Below are 27,231 nucleotides of genomic sequence, written 5' to 3'. Positions count from 1 at the left end.
GCCTCCCTCCCAGGCTCAGGCCGACCCTTTGAAAACGCAGGAACAGGGGGATGGTGCCACCTGCTGGTCTCTGGGAAGAGGCCGGGGGAGGAAGGACCGTTGTGAGGCTCCTGCAGCTTCCCCCCCCCCCCATCTTCCATCCAGAGGGGTTGAGAATGGTCTGGGCGCTGGCGCTCAGCTGCCACCTTGGAGACTGCTTATAGCAGCAGCTCATAAGGAGAGGCAGGGACCAAAGTTCTCCCCTGCCCCCGGTAATTCCTGCCCCATCTTTTCCCAAGACCTCAAGTTCTCTAGTCTTCTGAGAGGCACTTAAAGTATTGGGGTGGGGATGGCACCCTTAAAACCACAGAAATGGGAGCCGACTGGCAACTTCAAGCTACACCTTACAGCACCAGCTACGCGGGAGGAGAGGAACAAAACGACTCCAGCGGTCCCCATGACCCAGGAGCCATTCCAGCAAATTTATGAAAAAAAATATTTTATTCAAAAACACTGTTTACACAAATGTGTAGCCTTTGTACAGATGCTTCCTGTCCCCACCTTCCTTGAGAGGTGTTTCAACCTGGGACTCCTTCTGGGACTCCTTCCACTGTCAGCTGCCCCTGGCTGCGTGTGGCAGATTCAGAGGGAGGAGCATGTGAGGTCGGGAGCGAGGCCTTCGCAGACCACAGCCAGTTATGCAACTGTGATGAGGCCTATTCCAGGTTCTACCTCCCAGCAGAGTGGGCCTCGATCAGCTTTTACCCCTCCCTCCAAACTCCACAGGTGAGCTGCAAGCCCCTGGTGCTGCCTCTTGCTGCAGGTTTTTTCCAGGAGGGGTTTGGGGATCAACAATGCAAGTCCTGGGCCTCCTGTTCACCACATCCTAGACCAGTCCCTCCCCCACTCCCCACCCCCACCTCTTCCATAAGTAAGCAAGGTTGCAGACAGAGAGGTGAGGAAAGAAGGCTGGGGCCAGATGGAGGAAAGGGGATATGGGATGGAAAGAGCAGGAATGTGGGCAGCAGCATTATACACTTGAAGCTGGAGCCCCCTGGCTGGGGACCTAGAGGCCAAGAAACTCCATCCTCAGAGCAGCTCTGACAGGCCCGATGCAAAAGACCCATTTCTGCCGTGTTAGGGACATGACCGCGGATGGCCTAGATTAGCTCTCAGTTCACAAAAAGCCTGGAGTCCATAGTCATTAGATAAAGTATAAAATATCACTCAGAACTGGTCTCTTGATTCTTCCAACCTCCATCCTGAGGGGAAGAACCAAGAGACCAACGTGTATGTTGCTCTGTACGAGAGCAGATGCACATATATATATGCACACACACTTGGGAGGCAAAGCATCTAACTCAGGAGTAAAACTTGAGCTTAGAGACGTTACCTGTCTCCTTTCCCTTCTTGAATCATTCCATTCAAATAGCTACTGAGCAGACAAAGGCTCTGGCAGGAATAGGTTTGCCTGCCCCGCGTACCTGCAACTACAAAAGCAGCTCAGTCTCTTCCACAACAGACAGACCCAGTGGGCTCTTGGAATGCCTCCATCTGAAGAAAAAGGCAGCCACATACCTAGGACTGCAAAGGCGAGGCAGGCACACCTTGTACACAAACGTGCGCATATGCATGTGGACACGTGCTGCCGGCAAAGGCATCAATATGCACAGCGATACAGAAACAAAATCACAATGAATATGAACCCTGCACGTTTCCAAAGAGAAGTGCAGGGTTCAAACAAACATTCACGAGAGCGAGCCTCTGGCAGAGGTGAAGAGACCAGTAGGTGGGGAGAGGCGGGGGTCCAGACTGTCCATAGGGCGTCGTAAGAGTTCCTCCACGTGCCGAGCCACATCCATGGTCTCATCCAGGTCAAATTCTCCATCCTGGTCGAGGACGGGGTCAGGGCTGGTAGAGAGAGAGGGACGTCAGAGGGAGCTGGCATGCCTCACAGCCCCAAGCTCCTGGGGGACAGCGTCCAGCCTGCTCCCCACTCAGACCAGAGTCTCATGGGAGCAGGACCCGCTCTGGCTAGACTCTCACACCCCAAGTTGCATAAGTCAGTCACTGGCTTGTTGGGAGACACCCCAGTTCTAGTCTCATCGCTCACGACCTCATCGAGCGATCTCAGGGGAATGAGGTAGTTGGGTGAATGAGCTGCCCGTGAAACCCCAGGCACCATTCACTGAGCACCTATGAAGGCCTGGGCCTTTCAACCACGTTACACCAACCCTCACAGCCACTCATAAGGCAGGTATTTACTCCACTTTATAGAGGAAGAAACTGAGACTCAATCATGTTAGGAAACTTGTTCAGGGCCACCTGGTTGGCAGGTGGAGTCAGGATTGGAATTCAGGTCTTTGTGACTCCCAAGCCTGCGGTCATCCCACGGCAGCAGGCCACCCACAGCTTGGAAGAGAATTAATTCTCTTCTCTGGGAACTCCAGAGAGGAGCAATGGACACCCTGTTCCCACACAACTCCTAAGAACAACTACCCCATCCATAGCTACCCTGTATCAAGCCCTTATAACAGTCTCATCTGTGCTAAATGCTCTACCTGCACTCTCTCACTTAATCCTGACCCCAGTCCCACGTGGTAGGTCTTTTTGCCTCCATTTTACAGATGAGGAGACTGAGCATCAGAGAGGCTCAGTAATTTCCCCAAGGTCACACAGCTAGTCAGCACCAGAGCAAGGACCCTGCTACGTGTAGTTTCAAAATGCTCTATGCTTTTCATTGGCTGATCTCACCCACCCTGCACCTGGGCATGTGCCAGAGCCCGGCCTGGCCTGGGTGATCTCAGACCTAGAGGAGCTCTGGGTTCCTTGCCCACCAGCCCTCTGGTGCCCAGCCTGAGGCCAAGTGCCCAGTTCCTCCCCTCTGAGCCCCAGGAGAACACAACCTACTTCTGTGGGTACATGTTATAATGAGCCTGGGGGCACACGGCTGGGGAGGGGGCCTGGTCCATGTAGGTGGCGCTGCTCCCGGCAGAGTCCGCAGAGGCGCTCACAAACCTGCGAGAGGAAGCAGAGCGCAGCCTCAGCGGGGAGGGGCTCGGGGGCCACCTTCGTGTCTTTTTCAGGTGCGGAAGGACGGAGTGCCCCCTAGGGCTGGGGCCCTGGCTGCAGGAGCGGGGCCCCGGGTACCGACGCCCTGGTGACCAAGCCCAGCTCCCTCCCCAGGAGGGGCGGCGGTGAGGGGTGAGGAGAGCCAGGTGCGGGGGTGAGAGGAGAAGAGAGGCAGCAGGAGACCAGAGCTGGACCCGGGACACTTACTCAGGGACCACTTGCTTGATCTGTGGCTTCACGTATCCGTCCACTGCTTTAGCTGCCGAGGGTGGGGGGAGAACAGTGATGAGAACTGAAGTCTCTGGGAGCTCCCAGGGGAGTGGAAACCCACCTATGCAGTCTGCCTCCCCCCACATTGCCATGCGGCCTCAGCAGGGATGAAATTTCCCAGATTCCCAATAAACACCCGCTGACAGTAAACACCACCCAGGCCCTGGCTTCAGTCTCATTTTGCTTCCTGCGCTCAACTTGAGGGTAGGTTTGAGGGTGGAGAGCGGTGAGGGCAGCTGATCAAGATGGGAGTCCACCATCTGTGGGTTTGCGTTATGGCTCCTCCCCCAGCACTGCAGCCTCTTCCTCCAAGGGCACAGAAGTGGGTCCCACTCAGTGTTTTGCTTTGCAGGGAAGAAAGCTGGGTCAGAGGTTTTGCTTTCCCTTTCTTCAGTTGTGAGCCCTGAAATCCTCTCCACGTGCCTTGCACCATCCCACTGACAAACACCCACAGGGGAAACAGCCCCTCGGCTCTTCTTGGGGCGTCCCCACTGCCTAGCCCCGGGAGTATCTGGGCAGGACGCACCGAGCACGGGAGTATAGTACTTGGAGAAGACCTCATCCTTGGGCCGGTCGGGAAACACGTAGATGAGATAGCTCAGGTCCCCCAGCCGGTCGGCCAGGGACCGGATGGAGAAATCCCGCGTGGTGAACGGCTTCAGATTCCACAGGTTACGGTCAGCTGTGAAAAGGCCAAGCTCATTCCCACAACCCACCGCCCTCGGGAGGAGGATCAGAGCTGTGGGGCTTCAGGGCAGGCTTGCAGAGACATCAGGGCTTTTACTAGCCTGCACGGCAACCCCACCCCTGTGCTCCTCGGCATAGGGCAATGAAATGACCACGGGCAAGCAGATACCAATAAGGCTGGGTCAGGGCAGAGAAGGACTCGCCCAGCAGTTCTGGAGTCCAGGAGGCCAATGATTTTAGGTTCTCCCCAGTGGAAAACCACAGAGAGGGAATGTGCTTCTGAGCAACACTCCTCCCACCCTCCAAGCTCAGGTCCCATCTCTCCCACCGGATACCTTCTAAGGATGCAGGCCTGATGGAGAATAGGCAACGAGGAAATGGAAGACAGGGCCACTGGGGCTAGAGTGTGGGCACGTAGGGAACTCACGAGAGTCAAACTTCCAGGCAATGGTGATGCCCCCTATTTCTGAGTCGCTAAAGCGCAACAAGAAGGTGCCGTCGGGCTTGTTGATGAGCAGGTCATGGGCCTGTTGCTTATTCACAAAACCTAGGATGGCCCTGGGTGCATCGAGCATACAGTGTCACTGCTGGCAGCAGCCCCTGTCCCCTGAGCCCATGACCTCCCAGACCCCATTCCTCTCACCCGTCATTCCAATGGGGCTTGTGATGTTTCTTCAGCACCTCCATGACCCCATCGAACCACTGCCAGAAGGTGTAGTTCCAGCCTGGCAAGTTCTCCTGAGAGCCCCCAGGAAACCCCAAGTCAGGGCTTGTGCCCCCGTCGTCACGGGTGGTTCAGGGAACACTCAGTGCCCTCTTGTCCTCACCCAGACCTTCTCCCAGTTCCTCATCCGACTTGCCCCACACTCCAGCAAACTGCCACAGCCCCTGGTCATATCCTAGGGAACCAGAGAGTACACTGGCCTCTTGCCTCGCAGACACAGGGGTCCGGGACAACCCCACGGGGTGGGGGGCGGAGGTGCAAAGAATTGTCTAAGCTGGATGAGACCTCCAAAGTTATTCCTGCCCAACCCCTTCGCTTTACAGATGGGAAAAGCGCAGCACAGAGGAGGGAAGGGGCCTGGCAAATTAGTTAACACATCGAGGGTTAGAGCCCAGGGACCCTGACTCCCAGCTCCGGGTTCCTTCCACCGTCCTGCTTTGGCTCTCATGGCCGCCTGCGTTCCTTGGGGTACTAGCCCCCGTCTCTCCTGGTTGTAGAAGAGGGGGGATGGGGGTAGAGGGGGGCCACTGACCAGGGGCAGTAACCTGTGTGTGAGGTGGGGGAAGGGTGGCAGGGTGGTCCCAGGCAGGCAGCGGGCGGCGTCCCTCACCCTGTTGAACTGGGACCAGGACACGGACATGCCGTTGTAGTCCTCGAGGTGGCTGCTACCGCTGTTGAAGAGCTTCTGCGCCAGGAACACGAGGTTCTCCTTGGTCAGGCCCCGGTTGCTCTGCACTTCGGCCTTGAATTTCATGTTGAGCGCCTCGCACAGCTGCGGCCACAGGACTTTGTCAGGCACTGCAAACGGCACCCTGCCCTGGTGGGGAGAGAAGAAAGGAAAAAAAGGCAGATTGAGGGAGTAGGAGATATTTACACACACACAGACACAGATACCAAGAGATAGAGGGGACTGAGAAAGGTCCAGAAAAGGGGACAAAAATGCAAGGGAAAGAAAGAGCTGGGGGCAGGGGCAGAGGGGTGGGCATACGGGGATGGAGACCCAGACCAGGACCCTGGGGAGAGAGATCAGGGACCAGAGCCCCAAGACCACGCTCACAGACCTAGGAGACCCCAGTCCCTTGACCCAGAGCCCAGACAGAGCCTAGGACATGCCGAGGGCAGGCTGTTCACACCAGCTGCCCCCTGACCTCTGGTCTGGCCCTAGGGTTGGGGAAGACCACTCAGCAGGGGCCCTGGGGTTGGGGCTGACCCTGGGAAACTCCGAGGGGCCGAGGTGAGGGTCTCATGGGGACTCACCGGCTCAGCAAAGGCATTGTCCCATAGCACGGTGGCAGTAGCATTGTGGTCCTGGCTGCCATGAACAATGACAACCACAGGAAGGGACAGGGTCTACGGGAATCCAGGGAATGAGGGGTGAGGGCATATGACCACTGTCTTGCCCTCCTCTTGGCAGAGACCCCCAACCCTCATTCCTCAAGCCCCTCCCAGCAAAACTAAACCAAAAACAAACAAAAAACACAACATATTTCTTCTTGGCCCATTGCCTAAATTCTGCGGGCTGGTGCGGGATTAAAACCTCGCAAATGGGCACCAGCAGGGTGACACTAGGTTTTCTGAGAGCATCACGGGGTAACTGGACTGAGCCTGTGTGAGGATTCAAGTCTCTGGCTTTCCCAAGCCAGCCGGGCAGCCGGCAAGGAGACGGGGGAGCCGGGTCTCACCTTCACCTGAAACACAAGCTCATTGCTGCCAACACTGAACTGAGACTCAAACAGGACCGTGAACTTCTCCTCTGTCACGGACTCTGCGCCTCGCCGGTCAGCGCGCTTAATCCTCTTTAGCGACTGCAGGAGGTCAGAGGGGAATGAGGAGAAAGCCGCTGGTTAGAGGACTCGGCTCTGGGCAGGCCTCCCTCCATGGGCGGGGCCCTGTCCTCACCATGTTCCTGAAGTGAGCGCTGAGGGTGCCCGTGGCCTGGTGATACTCCATCACACAGCAGTTGTTCAAGATCTCTCCGCTGTACTCACTGCGAAGAAGAGAGGAACCCATCTCTACTGGGCCCAGGCCAGGAGCACCACCCTGTCTGCACCCTGGGCCCAGACTTCTCCAGAAAGCCCTGCCAGCAGCCCCTGCCCCTCCCCTAAGAGCATTTCTCCGAGTGTCCCTGGGCTCACTTTCTCATCAACCTGAGAGCACCTGAGCAAAGTCTCCAAGGGTGGGGCCTGTGTCTCTATCATTAAAATTCCTTGGGTATCAAGATTGATGTGGGGACTACTGAGCCCCCGAGCGTGCCACGACTACTGAAGCAACGTGCCTAGAGCCCATGCTCCGCAGCGAAGAGCAGCCCCCGGTCGCCGCGACTAGAGAAAGCCTGCGGGCAGCAATAAAGGCCCAACGCAGCCAATAAATAAATAAATGAATGAATAAACAAATAAATAAATTTAAGATTGATGTGGGGGCCTTCGGCAGTTTCTAGCGCACCTGAGATAAAAATCATGACCACAGCCTACAAAGATTCCCGAGATCAACCCCTGCCCACCTCCCTGGCCTCACTCAGGACAAGCGAGCCCACTGCCTTGTCTGTTTGCTGAACACGTACGCTCAGTGTCTGCCTCGGGACTTCTGCACTTGCCCTTCCTATCTCCCCAAACACTCTTTTTTTTTTTTTTTTTGCGGTACGCGGGCCTCTCACTGTTGTGGCCTCTCCCGTTGCGGAGCACAGGCTCCGGACGCGCAGGCTCAGCGGCCATGGCTCACGGGCCCAGCCGCTCTGCGGCACGCGGGATCCTCCCGGACTGGGGCACGAACCCGCGTCCCTGCATCGGCAGGCGGACTCTCAACCACTGCGCCACCAGGGAAGCCCTCCCCAAACACTCTTGACCTTCTCATTCAGGTCTCCACTCAAATATATCCTCAGAAAGGCCCTCCTTGACTACCCATGTACTGCAGGCGCTGTGATATTGCTTTATTTTAATTTTCTGTCTCAAGGTTGGGCAGGGACAGAGCCAAGTTCTGTGTGGATCACAGCTGTGTCTCAGTGCTCAGCACAGGTCCTGGGACACCCAGCAGCGAAATCCTTGTTGATTTACTGTGTGTGCGAAGTGTACGCCAGGACAGACAGAGTGAACTGGAGCGACATGGGGCCACATCTTAATGCAGGACAAAGGGTTTCGGAGGGGGAGGCCATGCTGTCCCCATCACCCAGGATGCCTGCTGTAGCACAGAGGCTGAGCTGAGGGAGGGGCAGATGGGAGCAGGGCAACGTACTTGCGGGTGTTCTCGTTCTTGAGCAGCGACTTGGCCTGCTGCTCGCTGATGATGGTCGCCTTCACCTGGGGGGGGCTCATGTGCACGTTCAGCTTCCCGCCCACCAGCAGGCGCACGGTGGCTGCGAACTTGGTCTGGGTCTTCAGGACCTGAGGGGGCTGCTTCTCGATGATGAACGTGCTGCGGGGACACAAGTGACCAGGTGACGCCTCAGGGCACGGCCCTCCGGTCCCTCCCTCCGCGTGCCGAGGCCGCCTTGCGCGGGGCACAGCAGGCGAAGGAAGGGCTTGTGGCACAGCCCCCGGTCCCGGGGGGGCCACTGCGAGTCGGGGGAGCTGGCAGGAGGGGAGGCAGTGAGATGAACTCAACAGCTGAAACGGGGGGAAAAGCCCATACAGTGTCCACGAGAGAAACCGGGCAAGGTGAACAGCAAGAGGCCACAGCAACAGGCGACAGAGGGCGATGGGATGAGGGTGTGAGGCAGAGACAGAAGGGTTCAAGCCAGAGCGCCCTGTCTGTAAAGACCCTGCTGCCCGCGACCCAGGCCAACCGGATGGGGCCTGGGCGAGGCCAAGAGGCAGCAATCACCTGGTCACCAGGGCTGAGATGATGTCTGTGATGGTGGCGTTGACCTCAGCCAGCATCTCCTCCACGGGGCCGGGGATGGGCAGCTGCTGGCAGAGGTGCTCAGCTCTGCGGATCTGCTGCCGGTTCTGCCAGATGATCTCCGCCAACTTCTCACACCTGCACGGGAGCCCCGAGGCCAAAGGGAAGGACAAAGCCTTCACCCTCTTCCTCCAGGCCAGAAGCCAGAAGGCTCCCAGGCTGGGGAGAAGGCCCAGACCCAGCTCCACCCCCAGGAAGGCTCGGCGCCTTAGCCGCCCGGCCTGTCCACTGAGCAGAGCACGGCTGCCCTGCCTTCCAGAAACACAAAGAAACTCACAGGAGGAGCGACCCTGACTTGGGTCCAACCAGCCTGAGCGTCGCTCTGCACACCTGGCCCCACCCCACTCCCTCACCCAGGGACGCCCCTCCCGGGGAAGGTGGCACAGGACGGGGGCACCAAAGTCTGCATCAGGAACCAGACCACTGGTGAAATAAGACCCGTGCCCCGACAGAGGGAGCCGGCTGCTCACATAAACACAGGAGCAGGACAGCAGCCGGTGGCACCACGCTGAGCCCCTGCCGCCCCCGCCTGGCCCCCCATTACCATTACCAGGATTGTAGCACGTCCAGGCTGCCCTCGGGGGGCCCTCCGTTCCCCGCCAGCTGCTGCCGCCGCTTCCACTGGATCAGCTCGTCATCCAGAATGATGGTCTGCTGCTTCCGCAGCAGCTGCAGGGTCTTCTGGTGCTTCTCGGCCAGCTCCTGCGGGGCGGGCGGGGGCAGCGGCCCTTCTGGGCTCTCAGAACACCCCACAGGGCCTCCCCTCACCCCTTGCCGACCCGCTCTGCCCTGCGTGCCCACACAGTGGGGAAGGCTCTGGCCTCCTGCTCTGCTGGGTCCCGCTCTCCTCCTGGCTCTCTCCCTCCCTCAGGTCCACGCCCGGGAGGGGAGGGACGCAGAGCCCACTCACCACGCGGTACTGCTGCAGCGTCTGGGCCTCGCGCTGCAGCCAGGCCTCCAGGGACACCTGCTTCTGCTGGAGGGCCGTCTCCCGGCTCAGACGCTCCTGGGGGTTCAGCTGGGCCAGCTGGGCAAACTGAGCTGGAGGAGGGCACAGGATACCCACGACCATGACCTCCCCGGGTCCAGCAGGGAGCCCGGCAGAATTGCACTCACCTGTTCTGGAGGCAAAACCCTGGAGGGGACACAGCTGACAAGTGGCCAGTCAGGGTTCCACAGCCATGGTGCCCAAAGATGAGTGGGCTCCGTCCCCTGGCCCCCGACTCTGAGCTCCCCTTGGGGAGTGGGGAGACGGAAGCTCGGGGTACAGCTGGGGAGGAGCCAGCCCATGGCCTCCCTGCCTGCCCAGCCCTCCTCTCCCCACGCGGGGTCCGGCTTAGAGCCACCCTGCCTGGTCTGAAGTGTGTCCTCGCCGTTTAAAAGGTGGGTGAACTTGGGCAAATCACCTCACTCTCCCATGCCTCAGCTTCCCCAGGTGTAAAATGGGAGAATCACGGCACCTGCCTCAGTGGCTGCTGTGACGTTAAATGAGCAAAAATGATACAGAAAATACTCAGGAAGCTGCCTGGCACCATCAGCTCCAGGTGAGAGTCAGTCCTCACAGTCAGTGGGTTACAGGACGGGATTAAAGGCTCATGGAGCAGCTCTCAGCCCCAACCTCACAGGACAAAGCCGCATCAGGAAGGCCCTGCTCCGCGGGGCTGAGCGCAGCAGCCTCTCCTCGGGGAAGTGGGGGGGTGGTGTTTCTCCAGGTGCTGAAGGGGCCTAACATGTTTGTCCAGGTTGGGTCACTGTGAGCTCAGCAGACCAGCCGGAAGAGGGAGAGAGACAGAGTGTCCAGGGCCACTGGGGACACGAAAGCAGCAAGATTCTCTCAAGAGAGGGAGGCAGCTTCTCTCCACACCAGCTGTCAGGCCTCTCATCGATGGCAGGAATAAGGTAACGAGGCCTCACTGACGAGGCCTTTTCAAAAAATCTGTTATATAATACTTAAGACCTAGGCAAGTATTGATAGAAAGGATGATACAAGGAACACCTGTGTATCAAGAAGCCCGCTTAAGAAAGTAAACATTTCCACAGTTAAGCACCTGTACATCCTCCCCTGCCGGCCTCCCCATCCCTCCCTCCACAGGCAATCACCATCCTAGATGCTGGCATTCCTACCCCCACCAATAGGCTTTTGGAACATCCCACGGTCCTTACTGGGGCTGAGTCAAGAAGATGAGAGCATCAGTCAGCAGGTCTTGGTCAAGTTCCCGGCAGGCCTCTGAGGGCCATGTCACAATGACCGAGGCCCTGCCCTATGGACGCACAAAAGCAACTAAGGACACACTAACGCAACCCTAGACAGCCAGGAAGGCCCAGAACTAGAAGAGAACTTAGAAATATGGCTCCAACATGACTGCGGGGGACGGAGCAGGTAAGGAACACAGCAGAAGAATCTGGAGAGCCACCTCGGAATCCTGCCCCCCACAGGGAGGTGGTGGGGATCCCAACACCAGGCCCAGCCTCCTTATGCAAGTGACCCACTTAGGTCTCTCCTGGCAAATTGGAGACGCTTCTGGGAAGGGCGCCAGGAGACTTGAGGCAACTGTCTGCTCCACTGGAGGGAGCTGAGACTTCCCTTGCACAGACAGATCAGTAGTCTGTGTTTCTGATGGGTGCACTTGATCAATGAGACTGAACTGACATTGCACGATCGGGACAAACCCAAACCAGAATCGAAACCCAACCTCACAAGTAGGAAACAGAAAACCCCAGAATAGGATCATCAACACTGTCAACCAGTCAACGGCCTTGGGTAGAAATAATAGCCTGAAATGTCCTGCTCCCTAATGTAGCAGGAGGGCCTTCCTTTCTTTCGGGTCAGTCTGGGATGGATTCAGATCTGAAGAAGAGCTGCTAGAATTATCCCCCCAACATTTACTCAACAGCTGCTATGATTCAGGCAACGTGCTAGTCTCAGGGTACAGAAAACACTGACAGGGCAAGGTAGGAGGAAAGCTTAAGTAGTTAAATTAAAATAGAATCTTAAAAAATTTAAACAATTAAAAGGAAGGACAGAGGAACAAATACTGAAAATGGACAAAACAAAATAAATATTAACATGGGGACCTCAATCGCTATTACATTAAATATTAGTGGACTAAACACCTTAATTAAAAGCAAAGATTGTCAGAATAAATAAAAAAGCTGGACTCAACTATATGCTGTCTACATTTCAAATTTTAAAAAGCATGGATAAAAATACGTTTCTATTTAAAAATAGAATAAGAAGGCTGGAGGAGTAATACTAATATCTGATAAAGTAGATTTCAAGGCAAAGAGTGTTACCAGAACTCAAGAAAGATATTCCATAAGTATTAAGGTGTCAATCAATCAAAATGACATAATTCTCAATGTATATGCATCTAATAACAAAGCTTCAAAAATACATAAAAGAAATATTTACATAAATAATTGGAAAATTACACAATACTATAGGAGATTTTGATACCTCTCTTTCAGCATCTGATAGAACAATTAGGCAAAAAAGTCAATAAAGATATATCAGTGATTCTTAAAGTGTGAACCAGGGATCCCTGAAGGGTTCCTAAGACCCTTATAGGAGGTCCACCAAGCCAGAACTATTTTCATAAAGTTATAGGACCTTATTTACCTTTTTTTCTCTTATTCACTTATAAGCATAGAGCAGAGTTTTCTAGAGGTTACAAGATATGTGATGTTACAACAGATTGAAAGCCAGCTCCAGCTATCTCCTATTAAGCCTAACATTAAAGAGATTTGCAAAAATGTAAAGCAATGCCACTCTACTCACTAAACTTGGTGTGGGTTTTTTTTAACTTTATTATGTTAACATCATATATTATGTTATATATGTTAACATTATTGAATTTATTATTGCTATCTTAAAATAAAACAACTTCAGAACATACATTCAAGTCCACAAAATACATTCACCAACACAGAGCATATGCTGGGGCATAGAACAAGTCTCAATAAATTTACAAGAAGAGATCATATAGAGTGTGTTCTCTGACAACAGTGGAATTTAACAATGAAATGAAAATGAAATCAATAATGATATGACATCTAGAAAAACACCAAATATTTGGAAATTAAACAATATACTTCTAAATAGTATATGGTAAAATAATTAATCAGAAGAGAAATTAGAGAATATTTCAAATTGAATAATGAGCATATAGCATATCCAAAATGATGAGATGCAGCTAAAGCACTGATGAGAGGGAAATTGATAGCTCTGAATATATACATTAGAAAAGAAGAAAGGTCTAAAATCAATGACCTATGGTTCTACCTTAAGACACCAAAAATAGAAGAGTGAAGGAAAAGGCAGTTTGATACTTCTTGTTCTCACTAGGATGGGGTGGTACAGCTCTGGGATCAATTTGAAGTGAAGGAAGATGAGCCACATTTCAAGACTCTTAAAAGTGTACCTGGGGTGAATTTCTTCTGAGTTAATTTTTCTTTCCCTACACCCTTATCATGGCAGTCACTAGCAAATTATAGACCTAGGAGACAGGAGAATTTTCCACTGTCACCTCCTCCTCCCCCCATCTTTACCTCCTATTAGGCTCAAGAAGGGGCATTCCTGGAGTTCCACCTCTCCCCAGCCTGGTTCAACCAGGGGACTCCCAACCTAAGTCCTCCCTTTGATTGGGGAACACTTTGTCCATATTCATTCATTCATTGATTCATTCATTGAGATATTCACTGAATATTGGTTAAAATATAGTGATTTTATGACATATCTCTAGTTAAGATCCAGTTCTGCAACTTGCAAGAAATCCAGGCCAGGGCTTCTCTGGTGGCGCAGTGGTTAAGAATCCGCCTGCCAATGTGGGGGACACAGGTTCAAGCCCTGGTCCAGGAAGATCCCACATGCCGCAGAGCAACTAAGCCCATGCGCCACAACTACTGAGCCTGCGCTCTAGAGCCCGTGAGCCACAACTACTGAGCCCGTGTGCCACAGCTACTGAAGCCTGTGCACCTAGAGCCCGTGCTCCACAACAAGAGAAGCCACTGCAATGAGAAGCCTGCGCACCACAACGAAGAGTAGCCCCGCTCTCTGCAACTAGAGAAAAGCCCACGCGCAGCAACGAAGACCCAATGCAGCCAAAAATAAATAAATAAAATAAATTTAAAGAAACCCAGGCCAAATTACGTGTTCTCTTTGAACATCAGTTTTAACATCTGCAAAACAGGAATAATACAACTACCTATTTTTTAGGGCTGTTGTAAAGGTTGTAGTGAATAATGCATGCAAAGGTTTTAGCCTGGAGCCTGGCCCATAGCAGGGGCTCCATCACTGGGAACGTTACTCCTCCCAAGCTTTGGATAAGGTTCTGGGGAGACAGACGTGGATCTAGCCCCAACCCTGCAGGAGTTCACAAAGGGGTCTCATTCCCGTCCCCCAGACACACGCTGCCCTCCCACACCAGCCTCACCCTGGATCCTCAGGCTCTCTTGATACTGGATGATGAAGTACTCTTGAGTCTGCTGCAGCTTCTTCAGCTCATTCTCTGTGTCCTGTGTGACCAGTCGCAGCTCCTCAAGTGTCTGGTTGATCTGAAGGTGTTTCTGGGACATGGCATCAACCAGGATCCCAGAAGAAGAACTACCCTGGAGACATATCAGGGGAGAGTGTGGGCAGCAGTAAACTGGGCAGTGAGGATGGAAGAAAACCTCAGGCCCTGGGGAACGCCAATACTACAGACACCAGATGCCAGATCTAGAATAAGAAGGAAGGGTACTTTGAGTCAGAAGGAGAGTCATTTGCCAGAATGGGGGTGGAGGAAGAGAAACAGGTGACCTGGCGGACTATGGCATCTTCATAAAGCATGGAAGAAACTTCTACTGCAGTTCTAACCTCCACCAGAGTATCCCACACAGGGTCCATCTGAGTTCTCTCTGGAGAGACTAGAACTCAACATGTCCCAGGAGTTACCTGGGTTTTCCTACTAATGATGATGACCCCTCATTTCGTAGTCATTCGCTGACCTGGTGCCACGATGCCACCTGTGCTAGGTGCTGGGGACACAGTGGGGGACAAGGCTGTGGGAACACACATCGTCTGTGTCCTCCCTCAAGACCTTGTGACTGAGGGAAGCGGGTGAACCGCTCACAGGTGGCATCCTGGAGACCCCAAGTGAAGTGACAGGGGAGGCATCCACAAGGGCTTTGTGGATCCAGTCATTTAACTAACCTGGTCGGATCTATTCCTTCAACCAAGTCTTTAGGGCCTTTCCAATGACCTGCTCTCAGAATAAAATCCAAACTCCTTCCACACCCTCCACGGCCCTAGCCGATAGCCTCTGCCTACCCTACCCGCAGCGCCACTGCTGCCCAAGCGCACCAGCTACTTTCTGTTCCTGAATACATAAGCGTGTTCCTGCCTCAGGGCCTTTGTATTTGTTGTTCCATCACCCTGGAACATTCTGGCACCAAACCTTCCTGCTGGCACTTCCACTGGCACCTTTTCAGAGTGACCCTCTCTGATGAGCCAATTTAAAATAGGACCTCCCTTACCGAAGGTGTCTTTTTCTTGCATGTTCTTTCTTTCTTTTTTCTTTTTTTTTTTTTTGCGGTACGTGGGCCTCTCACTGTTGTGGCGTCTCCCGCTGCGGAGCACAGGCTCCGGACGCGCAGGCTCAGTGGCCATGGCTCACGGGCCCAGCCGCTCCGCGGCATGTGGGATCTTCCCGGAACCGGGGCACGAACCCATGTCCCCTGCATCGGCAGGCGGACTCTCAACCACTGCGCCACCAGGGAAGCCCCTTTCTTTCTTTTTTTAAATTTATTTATTAATTTGTTTTTATTTTTGGCTGTGTTGGATCTTCGTTGCTGCTCATGGGCTTTCTCTAGTTGAGGCAAGCGGGGGCTACTCTTCCTTGCGGTGCGCGGGCTTCTCATTGTTGTGGCTTCTCTTGTTGCAGAGCACGGGCTCTAGAGCGCAGGCTCAGTAGTTGTGGCACACGGGCTTAGTTGTTCCGCGGCAGGTGGGATCTTCCCGGACCAGGGCTCGAACCCGTGTCCCCTGCATTGGCAGGCGGATTCTTAACCACTGCGCCACCAGGGAAGCCTGCATGTTCTTTCTTGTCTGCCTCCCTGCACTAGGATGTGAACTCCTTAAGGCCTAGGACCTTGTCTGTCTTGTGCACCACAAAATCCCCAAGGCCCAGGACATCAGAGGTGTTGAAGAACAGCTTGATGACTGGGACAACAATTATTTACCCCCAACCATGACCTGCATCGTAGGCATGTATTTCTTAATTGCAGCCGAACTCATTTGTACACTTACAGATGGCTCTGTAATTGCACCAAGTCAAGAGTTGTACCAGTTGACCCTCTGTGACCTGGCTTTTGCCCAGTTGGCTCCCTTCTCCCCAGTTGGCTCCCTTCTCCCCAGTTGGCTCCCTTCTCCCCAGTAGCACTGAACACTTACAGTTCTTCGAATGTCATAAGGTGGCTCGCGCCTTCCTGCCCTCACATATACTGCTGTTATTTTTGACTAGAAAACTCATCCTGCCTCCTTCCTCCCTCTTTCCCCACTGTAGTTCAGGCATCCTTTTCCTCAGGACACCCTCCCCTCCACCAGCCAGCCTGCCCCAGTCTGAGTTGGATCCTTTTTCCAAAGAGGCCCGCTTAGCACTCAGCTGACAACTAAAGAATCTATCATTGCCTGAATTCCCTTTAGGTGGAGACCAGGACTTTATCTGTTTTTCCCGTCCTAGTCCAGTGTCAGATGCACAGCAAGACCTGAATAAATGTTTACTGAATGAACTCTCAAATTCTTGAAATCAGTCTCCACCACAAGTAAATTATAAGTATGACTTCGCTCCAGGCACTAGTCTGTGGTCTTTACCTGTGGGATATCATTTCATGAAATTCATTTTGCTTTATTGCAGATAATATACCATTTGTACCATTGTCCCAGCAATGTCTGATGCCTTTATGATTTCAGAACATGGGGGACGAGTCCCTGCTCTGCCTCGCTAGGCCTCGCTTCTCTGAGCTTGCCGGGTTACTTCTTCTGACATAGACCTCGGCTCTGCTTCCCCTCATAAACCACACCAGAGGATATTTCTTCTTTTGTCTCCAGCCCCGTTTATTGAATGACAAATCTTTCCCCTGGTGATGTGTAATGCCATCACTGACTGACATAGATTGCATCTCCTGACGTGTATGTGTGTTTTTAGGGCTTCCTTTTCTGTTTCATTTGTGTTTGTCTATCCTTTGCCCACATAGTATCACACAATAACCCTAGAGAGTAGATACTGTGACTGTCCTCATTTATAATAGAAAAAGACAGAGGCTCAGAGAGGTTAAGTAACTTGCTTAAGTCACACAGCTAGTAAGTAGTAGAGCCAGGGACTGAAGCCGGGGAGTGGGGGTCGGGTGTCAGTCTACACCTGCATGTGATACTGCCTCTCATACTCGCCCGTGTCTTTTATTTCTTTGGTGCTTTCTCATGCCAGTGTTTATAAAACATATAAAAGCAGGTAGAAGGACTTCCCAAAACCTCTCCCCAAACCCATGGACACTCACACTGTTGGCTTCTCGGACCAGCCTCTGTTCATTGTACAGAATATGGCGGATGCAGCGCACCAATTCCATGGGGCAGTGGTCATACGTGTTCTGAAAGAACCCAACAGCAGCTGTCAGTGGCCATCCTCTGCTCCCACCATGACCATTGCAGAGCCACGCCCACCCCTTCCTCTCCTCCAGCCCCTGCCTCAGCTTCCTCTGGGAAGCCTCAGGAACTGTCACCAGAACCTCTATCTCTCCTTAACTTGATTTCCCCTCGCAGATCTTCGATTTGGTTTGCAGTGCATTAGAAACAGTTTACAAAGCACTTCCAATCTGCCATCTCCTTTGACCTTGTGCATCATAGAAACCCTATGACATAAGCAGAAACTGTTATCCTCATTTCACAGATGAGAAAACTGATGCTCAGAGAGATTAAGTACTTGTCCAGAGGCAAACGACTGAGCAGATGACTCAAGACCCAGGGCATCTAATGCCAAGGTCAAGGTACTTCCACTATAGTCCTGGCCCTGGGTTCCTGTTTTGCTCCCCTCTTCCCACCAAGTTTCTCGTGTTTCCTGCCTCTTCTGGGATGGACTTTTTATTCTTCTGACACCCTGCTGCTGGTATTTAAGAAGGGCTCTCTAAATATTCAAGTGAGTTCCAACAAATGCTCAACTATGATTACCACCCTCACCCCTTTCCTGCTGCCACAAAAACTCCCTCTCTCCCCTATATTCCTTCCCCCCGCATCCTCAGGTGAAGGAGAAGCTACACCTTACATCCAAAACCTTAATTCAAGGCTCCAGGACAACTCTGTTCCTCTTGCACGCGACTTCAGCAGCTCTTTGAAAAGCCTTTAAAAGAGCCGCAAGAGGGATGTGTGGCTGCCTCGTTGCCTCATTTCTAGAACCTGTCAGTATTCCTTTCTCTGACAACAGAATCTTGACTTGCTCTACCCCCATCCCTTCTGCTTGATCTGCCCAGAATGCAGTTTCACCCATCCCCCTTCTCTTGGGGACAAACACGCCCCACCTCTTGCTTTATAATATGCTAAGGGAAATCTGACAGGTCTGATTTAGAAAGAGGGGGTGGGGGAAATTGAAGCACAGAAAGGTTGCCGATAAGCTCAGGGTCATATGGTGAGTCAGTGGCCAAACCAGGAAAAAAACCAGGGGTTCTGGTGCTGGAAAGAGAAGGTGGACACCACACCCTGCAGATGCCCGGAGCTCATACCCACCTGGAGCTGCGTGGCATAATGCCCCAGCTTGATCTTCAGCAAGAACCCATCTTCCCCTACTTGGTGCTCAGCCTTCTTCTGCAGCTCCTGCACCAGGCCCTCCAGGAGCTGGGTGGCCTGGGGTCGGTCCTGGGGATTGTCCAGGTCGATGGCATCCCTTGGGGCAGGGCAGGAGAGAGAAGCCTACTATGGTGCCTCCTTGGGCATGGAGGTCAGGCACCAAGAGGGACGTGGAAATCCAAGGCTCGTGCCCACAAGACTTGTTCCTGGCAGCTCCACAGGCACCAGAGTCTAGAAACATTCCCTCTCCAATCCCAGACTCCCATTTCCCTGTTCCCCTTTCCCAAGGACACCGCCCCTTCTGCACAGAGCGGGACAGACAGGACCAGAATCTCACCAAACCACAAAGAGGAGACCTAAAGGCCAAGGGGCCTGGATGGCACCAGGCAGGGGCACCTACCACGGCTGGCTCTCGATCCACTGTGCTAAGTAATGCCGGACCTCGATGGGGAAGTGCTGCCCATACAGCACCTGCATCTGGCGAAGTGCATCTCCCTGCAGCTGTTGGGCCTGGATCCAGCCCGCCATGTCCGTTCACCTAGCGCGAGCAGAGGGCTGAAGAGGCGCCTCCTTGTTAGAGGCGAGGGCTGGGCCTGCCCCTGGCCCTGCCATGCCCACCCATCCCTGGACCGCGGTCAGGCCCGGCCCCTCCCCTCCCACAGACACGCTTTCCTGTGCGGGAAGAGAGAGGGTGAGGAGGGGAAGGCCGCCCTTCCCTCCAGCGAGGAACCCGCTGAGGCTTGGGGAGGGGCTCCCGAAAGGCAGGTGCCCTCCCCCTCTTCCTCTCCCCTTGCCCCACCGGGGCTTCCCCGGGGTGGGAACAGCTAGAAACTGAAAGAGAAACTTGATGGCGGAGGCCCACGGGCCCTCTGGGGAGGGCTGCAAGAATCCCCCCACCCTGCTTCGAACCCCGAGTCCCCATTTCTGGGAACGGGGGATATTCCAGCCCAACGTTTGGGCAACGCCACCGACGGTTCCCACTGGACGGCTCTGTCACCGTAAGCACGTGGCTGGGGTTAAGGAGAGAGGGCTGGGGAGACAGACACTCCCTCTCTTGGGCTGCGTCCCCCAAGCTGTGCCCCGAGGTCTCCCACTGTCCAGTCCGACAGCGCCCCCTGCCCTCTGCCGGCGAGGATGGCGTCCACCCTCGGCCCCCTCCCTGCATCAGCGTCCCGCGTCCCTCGTCTCTCGTCCGCGCTGCGCGCTGCGCCGAAACTCCCTCTCGGTCCGGGGGACCGTCCCCTGCACCCCTACGGCCGTCGGGCTCCGGGTCCCGCGGTGAGGGGGCCGGGGCAGCAGCCAGGGGCGCCCTCTGGGCGCGCGCCGCCGGGGACGCGCGGCCGGGCCACCCACCTGGTCGCGCAGAGCCGTCCGGCTGCGGGGCTGACGCTCGCTCCCTGCCCGGGCTCCTGGCGGCGGCGGAGGCGGTGGCGGCGGCTGTTACTACAGGAAGGAGCCGAGAGCAGCGATTTCCTCCTCAAAGGTCAGCTGCCTCTGATAGACCATACACAGCGCGCGAGCTCTCGCCAACACCCCTCCCAGCCTCGGTCGCTCTCTCCCTGCCTCCGCCCTTGGTGGCTAGCTCCCCGGCGAGTGCACAGCGGCGGCGGCCGCGGCCGGGCCCCAGGCAGCGAGGCGGGGCTGGCGCCGAGCACAGGGGCTGCCCCGATGGCCGGGTCACCCGGGAGTCCCAGCCAGCCCTCGCCGGCGGCCCCGCGGACCTGCCGCGGACCGTGCTGAGCAAGAGGCGCAGGAGTGGCTGGAGGATGAGGGTGGTAGGGCTGGGAAATCCCGGGCTCCGGAAATCCCAAAGCAGGGCCTCAGTTTTCTCATCTGTAAAAAGGGAGGAGGGAAGGGTTGGACCAGCCTTCCAGCCCTGGCGTTTGTCATCTTTTGAGTCTCTAGATTTAAAAAGTTTAGCGTGTGTTTGCGTGTGTGTTTGTGTGGGTTGGGGACACAGCTTTTGTAATCTCAGAGACAAAGCGTATTGAGGGGAAAGACTGGGGATTCCAGAGAAGGCAGCTCACCCAGGGGGCCCCCACCGCCCCTCCTTCCATCGCTCCCACCACTGTGCACCCCCGCCTGCAGTAGAAAAAAGAAAGAACCTTGGCAGGCAAATGTTTCAACCCCCTGAAACTATGCAGATAAGAAATGGAGTCCAGAGAGGGGAGGGGGCTTGCGTAGGGTCCCACAGTGGGCACAGGGCCTAGTCCACAGCCTATGGTCTATACATGATCCTGCCTCTCCACTCACCCCAGCCCAGTCACATCTGAGGCTGGTCCTGTCTTCAGAAAGTCCAGGGAGGGGTGTCTTGAATCGTCACAAGCTTAGGACTGCCTATATGCCTTGACAGAGCAGGGAACACCTTCCCTGAGCCTTGCCTGGGTCCCAGCCCCCTCCCTGAGAGCCCCCCTACGGGGCCTGTGGAGTTGGGCAAGGCTGCCCTGGAAGCCTTCCATTCCCTTTACCCAGCTTCCCTCTCCTCTGGGGCCACCCCCATGCCTGGCAGCTGGTATTGGCAGCACCAAGGGAGGGGCCAGTCTGGCAGCCCACTCAGGGCCGGCTGGGCCAAGACCTCATGTACTGGGGGCAATCATTCTCCTCTCCCTCTCTCCCTCCCGCCCTAATTCCTTCTTGGACCTGCCCTTTTCTCTCCATTCCTTCCCCCCCTTCATGTGCCCCCCCATCTTCTTACCGCTCACTACTTCCCCACTTTCATTCTTCCACTTCAGAGAAAACCCGAAGTTTAAGGCTGCAGAAGCTGGATTGTCTCCCCTTCCCACCCCCGACACACTTCCATGTGTGGTCACGGTCTCAGTTGGCAGGATCGCAAGGAAAGGAATTGAAAACTGTAAAGGGGTTCAAGGAATTGGGGAAAACTTTGCTCTAGGGAGGAGGAAGCACAATGCCTCTCCCTCTTTCCTTCCTCCACTCTGTGCAACGGATCCAGCAGGGGAGGGTCTGACACACAGCTAGGGGCTCACCTGGAGTGACAGCCAAGTGTCAGAGCTGGAAAAAAAACGTAAAGATGATTTTACAAATGGGGAGACAGAGGCTGGAGAGGGGAAGTGACCCGGTCAGTGTCACAAGGACACAGTGGGTCGGCCCGATGTGGCACCTGTGCCCTCCAGCCTCTCACTGTGAGCACGTGGCTGAGTCAGTCAGTGGGAGCAGATTCCTTGAGTTTCCAAGTCCTCTGAGCCATGTCTGGAAGGCAGAGGACCACCCTTGCCATGCAACCGCATCTGGGCATCTGGAAACGGTGGGATGGGGATGCCAGCTTCAGAGTGGGGGCCCTGCCTCCCCACTTCCAGGCAGTTGCCTCTCCAGCCTCCTCCCCAGGGCCTGCTGGGGCCTGCTGCTCCAGCTGGGAGCCCTGCGCACCAAACATCTGGCTGGATGGGACTGGGTTTGGCTAGGGGGGTGGGTCCTCCTGGGTCCTAAAAAAAAGCTAGCATTGGGGTGCCCGTGAACAAAACTGGAGGGATTGGCCTAAAAGGGTGTGCCCCAGTGCCTTCAGAGCTCTCACATGCCCCCCCTCTTCCCCTTGTGTCCAGTGGCGACAGCTGTTTCCCTGCACCTCTGGATCTCTCCCCATTTGGCCTCTCTGTGAGGCCCTGAATTCGGGTGTCCTTTGTTGCATGTTTCTTCCTCTTGCTTTTTGATTCTCCATTTGATTCTTTCTCTCTAAGTCTCTGTCTGGGTCTCTGTTTGATTCTGCCTGGGTTGCTCTCCATTTCTTTGTGCCTCTGTTCTCCTTTTGAGATGCAGTGGGAGGGGAGGAGCTTTGGAGCTTTCCCAGGATGGGCAAAGGCCAACCAAGAGAGTGGAGGAGGGAAGGGTGTCAGCGTTAGGCTGGGGGCAGAGGTGACTGTGGTTAGGGCTCCGGATAACGCAACTACCCGGAACTGTCAAATTTGGGGTTTCTTTTTGCTTTCAGTCCCCTGGTTTGGTCTCTGCTATTTCCCACCACAAAGCAAAGCACCCTGGTGGTTTTACGGGCCCAGACTACAGAGGAGCAAACTGAGGCATAGAGAATGGGGGGTTCAGGAAGATCAGAAACCTCCTCGTGTCTAGACTGAGCTGGGGTCCCAGGCTGCCGCCCCTAACTGCCTCTCATCCCCAATTCCAAGTCACAGCATTACATGGGGAATGAAGAAGGATTAAAAAAAAATTCTCACAGGAAGACATTCCCCAAAAGAAGACTGGCTGCATTTTAATAGGAATCATAATGCTCCCTAGCCTAGTGTGTAGTTCACACTCATGTACATATCTTGAACTGAGTTATGGCATATTCATGTACAAACGTGGTTGAACTCTTCAACTCAACTGATCTTTGCAACAGCCTTGAAGGTGGGCAGAACCAGAATTTTCCCCTTTGATTAGTCCAGGAAAGTGTCCTGTCCACAGCAGTCTGGCCAGTAAATGCACAGCTGGCACCAGGATCCAAGTTGCCCGGCTCTGTGGGCAGGATCTCCGTACAACCTTTTGTAATTTTCCCTACCCCGAGCGCACACCGTAGTCTTCACTCTAGCCCATGGTTGTTTTGTGGCACCAAGCGTGGCGCCTCCATCGCTACGCTGGTCCCTGCCCCTGCTCTGTTGAGTGAGGCAGTGTGACCTGTGTGTTACACAGAGGTGGGTTTGAGTTATACAGGAAGGGAACAATGACCCCAAGTCCTGTTTCTGGCCCTTGGAGACCAGGTTAGCTGTGTGAAGGAGGCCCTGCTGATGCCCCTACCTTGGGGAGAACGGATTGAGGTCACGTTGACCTAACCGTCCCTGGGGGTGGGGGGAGATGGTACAGAGATGCCTTTGTCTCCTCTGCTCCAAGTCCCTTATTCAAGGAGAGTTCCTGTTGTGTGGGAGCCAGGGGGGAGGTGGGGGGTGAAGAGCCTTCCCAGGAAAGCTAGAGGTGTTCCAGGAAGTATCTCTGTGCCCCAGCAGAGCGGGGATGGCCAAAGCTGAAGCCCGTGGGCCCCTAAGCATCCTGCTTCACCCCCGCCCTGCCTCTGTGGGGACCTTCCACCTCCTCTCCAGCCCCCACCCTTAAGGCTCCTGGAAGGGGGGACCACAAGCCTATGCTCAGCACATACCGCACCTCCGAGACCAGTGTCCCTGCTTCTCCCGGAATCTCCTCACCCTGGTACCTCCCTATGGAAATGCCGCTCATTCCTGTCCCTGAAGACAGAGTGGTACCTAGGGAGAGTGTACATGCGCCGTGAGGAATTCGGCGTGAATTCGGGTCCCGGGGCAGCCTGTCCACCCTTCCTGCCCCGTCCCCTGTCCTCTACCACTCTTCAGGGAAGTCAACTTACTGTGAAGTCACCAAGGGAACACGAGGCCTTTCAGCCTGAGGCATAGCGACCGTCCTCTGTTTCTGGGAACAGAGTGAAGGGAGGGGTGCGGGACTGACCCAGTGAGTGGGAGGGGGAAAGCTGGCCTTCCTTTGCGCAGCTGCCCTGTCCACCTGCCTTGGGAAAGAAGCTTGCAGGACAGGGAGAGGAGGGGGTGAAATGTCTGGACTGAGCACACGTTCCCTAGTAAGGAAGGCAGAGAGGAGTCCACCTTCCTGGCAGCAGGGGTAGGCCCGGGAGAGAGAAGAGATGGGCCACGAGCACTGAGCTGGGCAGGTGAGGGACCTGGTGACTGGCCTGAGCAGCCCTGGATCAGGTCTGGCTCCCATCCTCATTCCCAATAACTACCAGGCCCCTCTTCCCGCTGAGCTAGTTTCTCCTCCTTCCAGCCCAACAAGAAATCTTTTGTGTCTTAGCCTGCCCAGTATGGACCTCAAGCCCTCTGGGCATTATGTGAGAGAGGGGTTGTGCATCTCCTTCCCCCCCCCCATCCCCCATCACTCTGACACTTTTCTTTGTTATGACCTGAGGAGGTTCCTTGCTCTCTAGCCCTGTTTCCCGTTGTTCCAGTTTATTGCAGGCACAAACCCACCCACATCTTCCCTGCCTGCTCCCAGCCTCCAGAATCAGCTCCCCAGCCCCAGAAGCCAGTGGGGTATATGAAGTCAAAATGACTGGCCCAATGCCCCATCCCCTCCTTATTGGCTACCGGCCTGGTCTTCATTTGCTGCTGTGATGGACCCCAAACACCAGCCTTCCCTTCGCTCTGTGCTTCAGCCATGCAGTTCCCCCAACGCGCTGACCTCTCTCAACTCCAAGCCTTTGCTGCCTCTGTTGCCTCTGCCTGGAAGGCCATTCCTCCCTTAGCCATCTGGTAACATCCTCCTCGTCTTTCATAGGGTCAGTGTGGCAGAGGGGAAAACGCAGAGGTTTTGGCCATCAGACACTCAACAGATAGGAAGGGCCTCAGAATGGAGGTTTGTCACAGCCAGTGGATCAGAGGGGGCTCTGTCGGTGCCAGGGCTTGATTCTGCCAGACTGTGGGCAGCAAAAAGAGCTGAGTTAGATCTCGTTCCAAATCCCAGCTTTGCCAACTTAGCAGCTGTGTGACCTGAAACTACTTTACTTCTTTGAAAGGCAGACCTGGCTCTGCTGTGTGACTCCAGGCACATGAGTCTGCCTCTCTGAGCTGAGTGGCCTCTTTTGTAAAAGGACAGCAAGACTCACCTCCTCGGATTGCTGTGAAGACTCACTCACAATGGCAAGTAGTTGCTCAGGGACCTTAGCCAGTATCTGCCCTCCTGGAGCGCCTCAATCCTGTATTGCAGGCCTCTTCTTATGGCCTAACTAGTTGTCTAAAGCCCCGTGTCTTACTGCTTGGTTTGTCATAGTGGCTTCATACATACTGCTGGATTAATGAAGCTCCTAAAACAGCGCAGGGCTTCCCCAAGCTCTGACAGCTCAGCGGTTCCCTTTCTCCAGTGCAGACCCCTGTTTCCCTTTCACACATCCTGACTCACAGCACCCAGAAGGCTCTCTCCTCCACTGCCCTGGCCTCTGCCTGCTCTGGTCCTACTGACCTGCTTTCCCACCCATGGCAGCAGTAGCCTCATCTTTGCCTGGTGCTGGGCTGGCTTTTGAGTTCCTAACCCACCCGGCAAGTCAGGAAATTACTGGCTGGAGTGACACTCTGCTCCCTCGTATGTGTCAGCCCCACCCTCTCTGGACGCTACAGCATTGCCCCAGGACTCTGGATGGAAAGGGCACGATGACCCCGTCCCAGGAGGCGGGGGTTGGGGGTGGTGGTGCCTCGGGCTTTCCAGAGAGCCCTCCCTTTAACTCTGGCTGGAAGGGAGCCCAGACAGGTGAGGCACAGAGGAGCAAGACAGGGAGTGCGAAAGAATCTCCAGGTCTGCAAGGACATTCACATCCCTCACCCACATCCCACATACCAACCACCACACCCGCTGCCAGCTCCCTCCTAGCCCAGCAAGATGGCTGCGGAAAAGAAAGAGAATACTCATTTATCAAGTGCCTTGCACAAGCCAGGCATGATGCTTTCACAAACGCTCTCTCTCTCGTTTTTACTTTGAAAAAATGTTCATGTTCCCAGTGTTTTAATAGGTAGCATAGGACATGAGACAAAACTCAGAAGATTTAAAAGGATATACGGTGGATAGTTAGTCTCTCTCCTTTCCTGTTCCTCAGGTCCCTTCCACAAGGGCAACTACAGTTACTACAGTCTTGTGTGTACTCCCAGAAAGAGTCTATACGTTTACAAACATAACTTATACCTTCTATGAGTTACACATGAGGGAAACTGAGGCCCTCAGAGAAGTGTAGTACTTTGACTAAGGTCACACAGCAGCTAAAGTGGCAGAGCTGGGATTTGGAACCAGATATCACCGTAAAACTCGGCTCTTTTCTCTGCCTGCGCTCTGGCAGAAGTAAGCCCTGGTACTGACAGAGCCCCCATGAACCACTGGCTATGACAAACCTCTATTCCGGGGCCTTGGAGATGTCTCTGCTTCCTGTCTGCTGAGTGCCCGAGGCTCCAGGGGCCTGTATTGACTTAATAGGGAGGAAGCACCCACCTATGGAAGAAGGAAAGTTCCCGCAGGTGTCCTTTTGTGGCTGCTGTGTGGTAGGGACCAATCTGATTCCCGAGGTACAGAGAGTTCTGGAGAGAGAAGCCACATGAGTGTGGGTCTCTGGCTAGAGGGGATCGTGGTTGTGGTTTCAGCTACATTTCCAGAAAACAGCCTCATGATCTCCCTGTGGCTGGGCAGGGCTGAGGGAGGATGGGAAGCATGGGGGCTGTTCTCTGTGGAAGCCACGTGCTGTTGCATGCAAGCAAGGAGAGGAGGCTGGGGTCAGCCCCTGGTGCAGAGTAGAAGGGACGCCTGGACAGGGCTGCCCACCAGACTTCCAGGCTCTCCCTCAAGCCTCTCTCTCTCATGGGTCAGGCCAGGGTGGGCTAAGAGATGACCCCAACTCTCTGACCAGTGGACATCTCTGCATTTGCAACTATGTCTCTGGCAGCTTCCCGTGTGGGCTCTCTGTAGAGTCTTTCTGGATCCTACCTTCCCATTCCGTTTCTTTCTTTCTAGGACTCCTTCTGTGTCACATCTCAGTCTGCTGTCCCCTCAGCTTAGGGGACTATGTCCCTGAGGCCCCGGGAGAGCCAGGAGACCCAGGTAGGGTCTCACCTCATGTGAATTGGAAGTAGGGAGAGGTAGGTGTTGGATGGGCCTTCCTCTCCCAGGTTGACAACATTCCTGTTCTGTGGAGGTAGTCACCAGAATATTCTGTCCTTGGTGTCTATGCACGCAGCCAGCCAGATCTAGCTGGGTGCCTAGTAGTCAGTCACAGATGTGCTATGAGATGTACCTGCCCCGCCCTCCCAGCATTCAGACTCGCACCCTGCTGCCACTGATG

The 27,231-nt window shown here is 54.7% G+C and overlaps 1 protein-coding gene across 7 annotated transcripts; it reads right to left on the bottom strand.

Annotated features, from left to right (window-relative positions):
• Nucleotides 1-461: 461 nt before the first annotated feature.
• On the bottom strand, nucleotides 462-19,899 carry STAT5A (signal transducer and activator of transcription 5A). 7 transcript variants are annotated; one of them, XM_022557937.2, is made up of 20 exons: nucleotides 19,791-19,899; nucleotides 18,838-18,992; nucleotides 18,378-18,534; nucleotides 17,159-17,248; nucleotides 14,059-14,233; nucleotides 9,537-9,667; nucleotides 9,177-9,328; nucleotides 8,549-8,704; nucleotides 7,961-8,140; nucleotides 6,632-6,719; nucleotides 6,415-6,537; nucleotides 5,990-6,082; nucleotides 5,343-5,549; nucleotides 4,836-4,907; nucleotides 4,652-4,746; nucleotides 4,436-4,566; nucleotides 3,848-4,003; nucleotides 3,259-3,310; nucleotides 2,890-2,997; nucleotides 462-1,890 (listed from the first exon to the last, which is right to left on the bottom strand). In XM_022557937.2, the coding sequence occupies exons 2-20, from the start codon at nucleotides 18,963-18,965 to the stop codon at nucleotides 1,728-1,730; spliced, it is 2,457 nt and encodes an 818-aa protein (XP_022413645.1). In that variant the 5' UTR covers nucleotides 18,966-18,992; nucleotides 19,791-19,899; the 3' UTR covers nucleotides 462-1,727. The 7 variants fall into 7 exon arrangements, with proteins under 7 accessions (XP_022413645.1, XP_022413647.1, XP_022413646.1 ...); XM_022557939.3 differs by having other exon boundaries at nucleotides 6,421-6,537; XM_022557938.3 differs by having other exon boundaries at nucleotides 18,838-18,975; nucleotides 19,791-19,891.
• Nucleotides 19,900-27,231: the final 7,332 nt, after the last annotated feature.

Source organism: Delphinapterus leucas, chromosome 19, assembly GCF_059928025.1.
Source record: "Delphinapterus leucas isolate spDelLeu-1000000601 "Yukka" chromosome 19, BTC_Dleu_Yukka2, whole genome shotgun sequence".
NCBI lineage: Eukaryota > Metazoa > Chordata > Mammalia > Artiodactyla > Monodontidae > Delphinapterus > Delphinapterus leucas.
This window is presented reverse-complemented; position numbering and strand designations above follow the sequence as displayed.

Excerpts from the sequence above, each read along its gene's own strand:
- STAT5A (XM_022557937.2), bottom strand. The coding sequence starts at position 18,965 with ATGGCGGGCTGGATCCAGGCCCAACAGCTGCAGGGAGATGCACTTCGC. Across the intron at positions 17,249-18,377 it reads ATTATGCCACGCAGCTCCAG|AACACGTATGACCACTGCCC; the intron begins GTGGGTATGAGC and ends GGGTTCTTTCAG. Across the intron at positions 8,141-8,548 it reads ATCTCAGCCCTGGTGACCAG|CACGTTCATCATCGAGAAGC; the intron begins GTGATTGCTGCC and ends GTGTCCCCGCAG.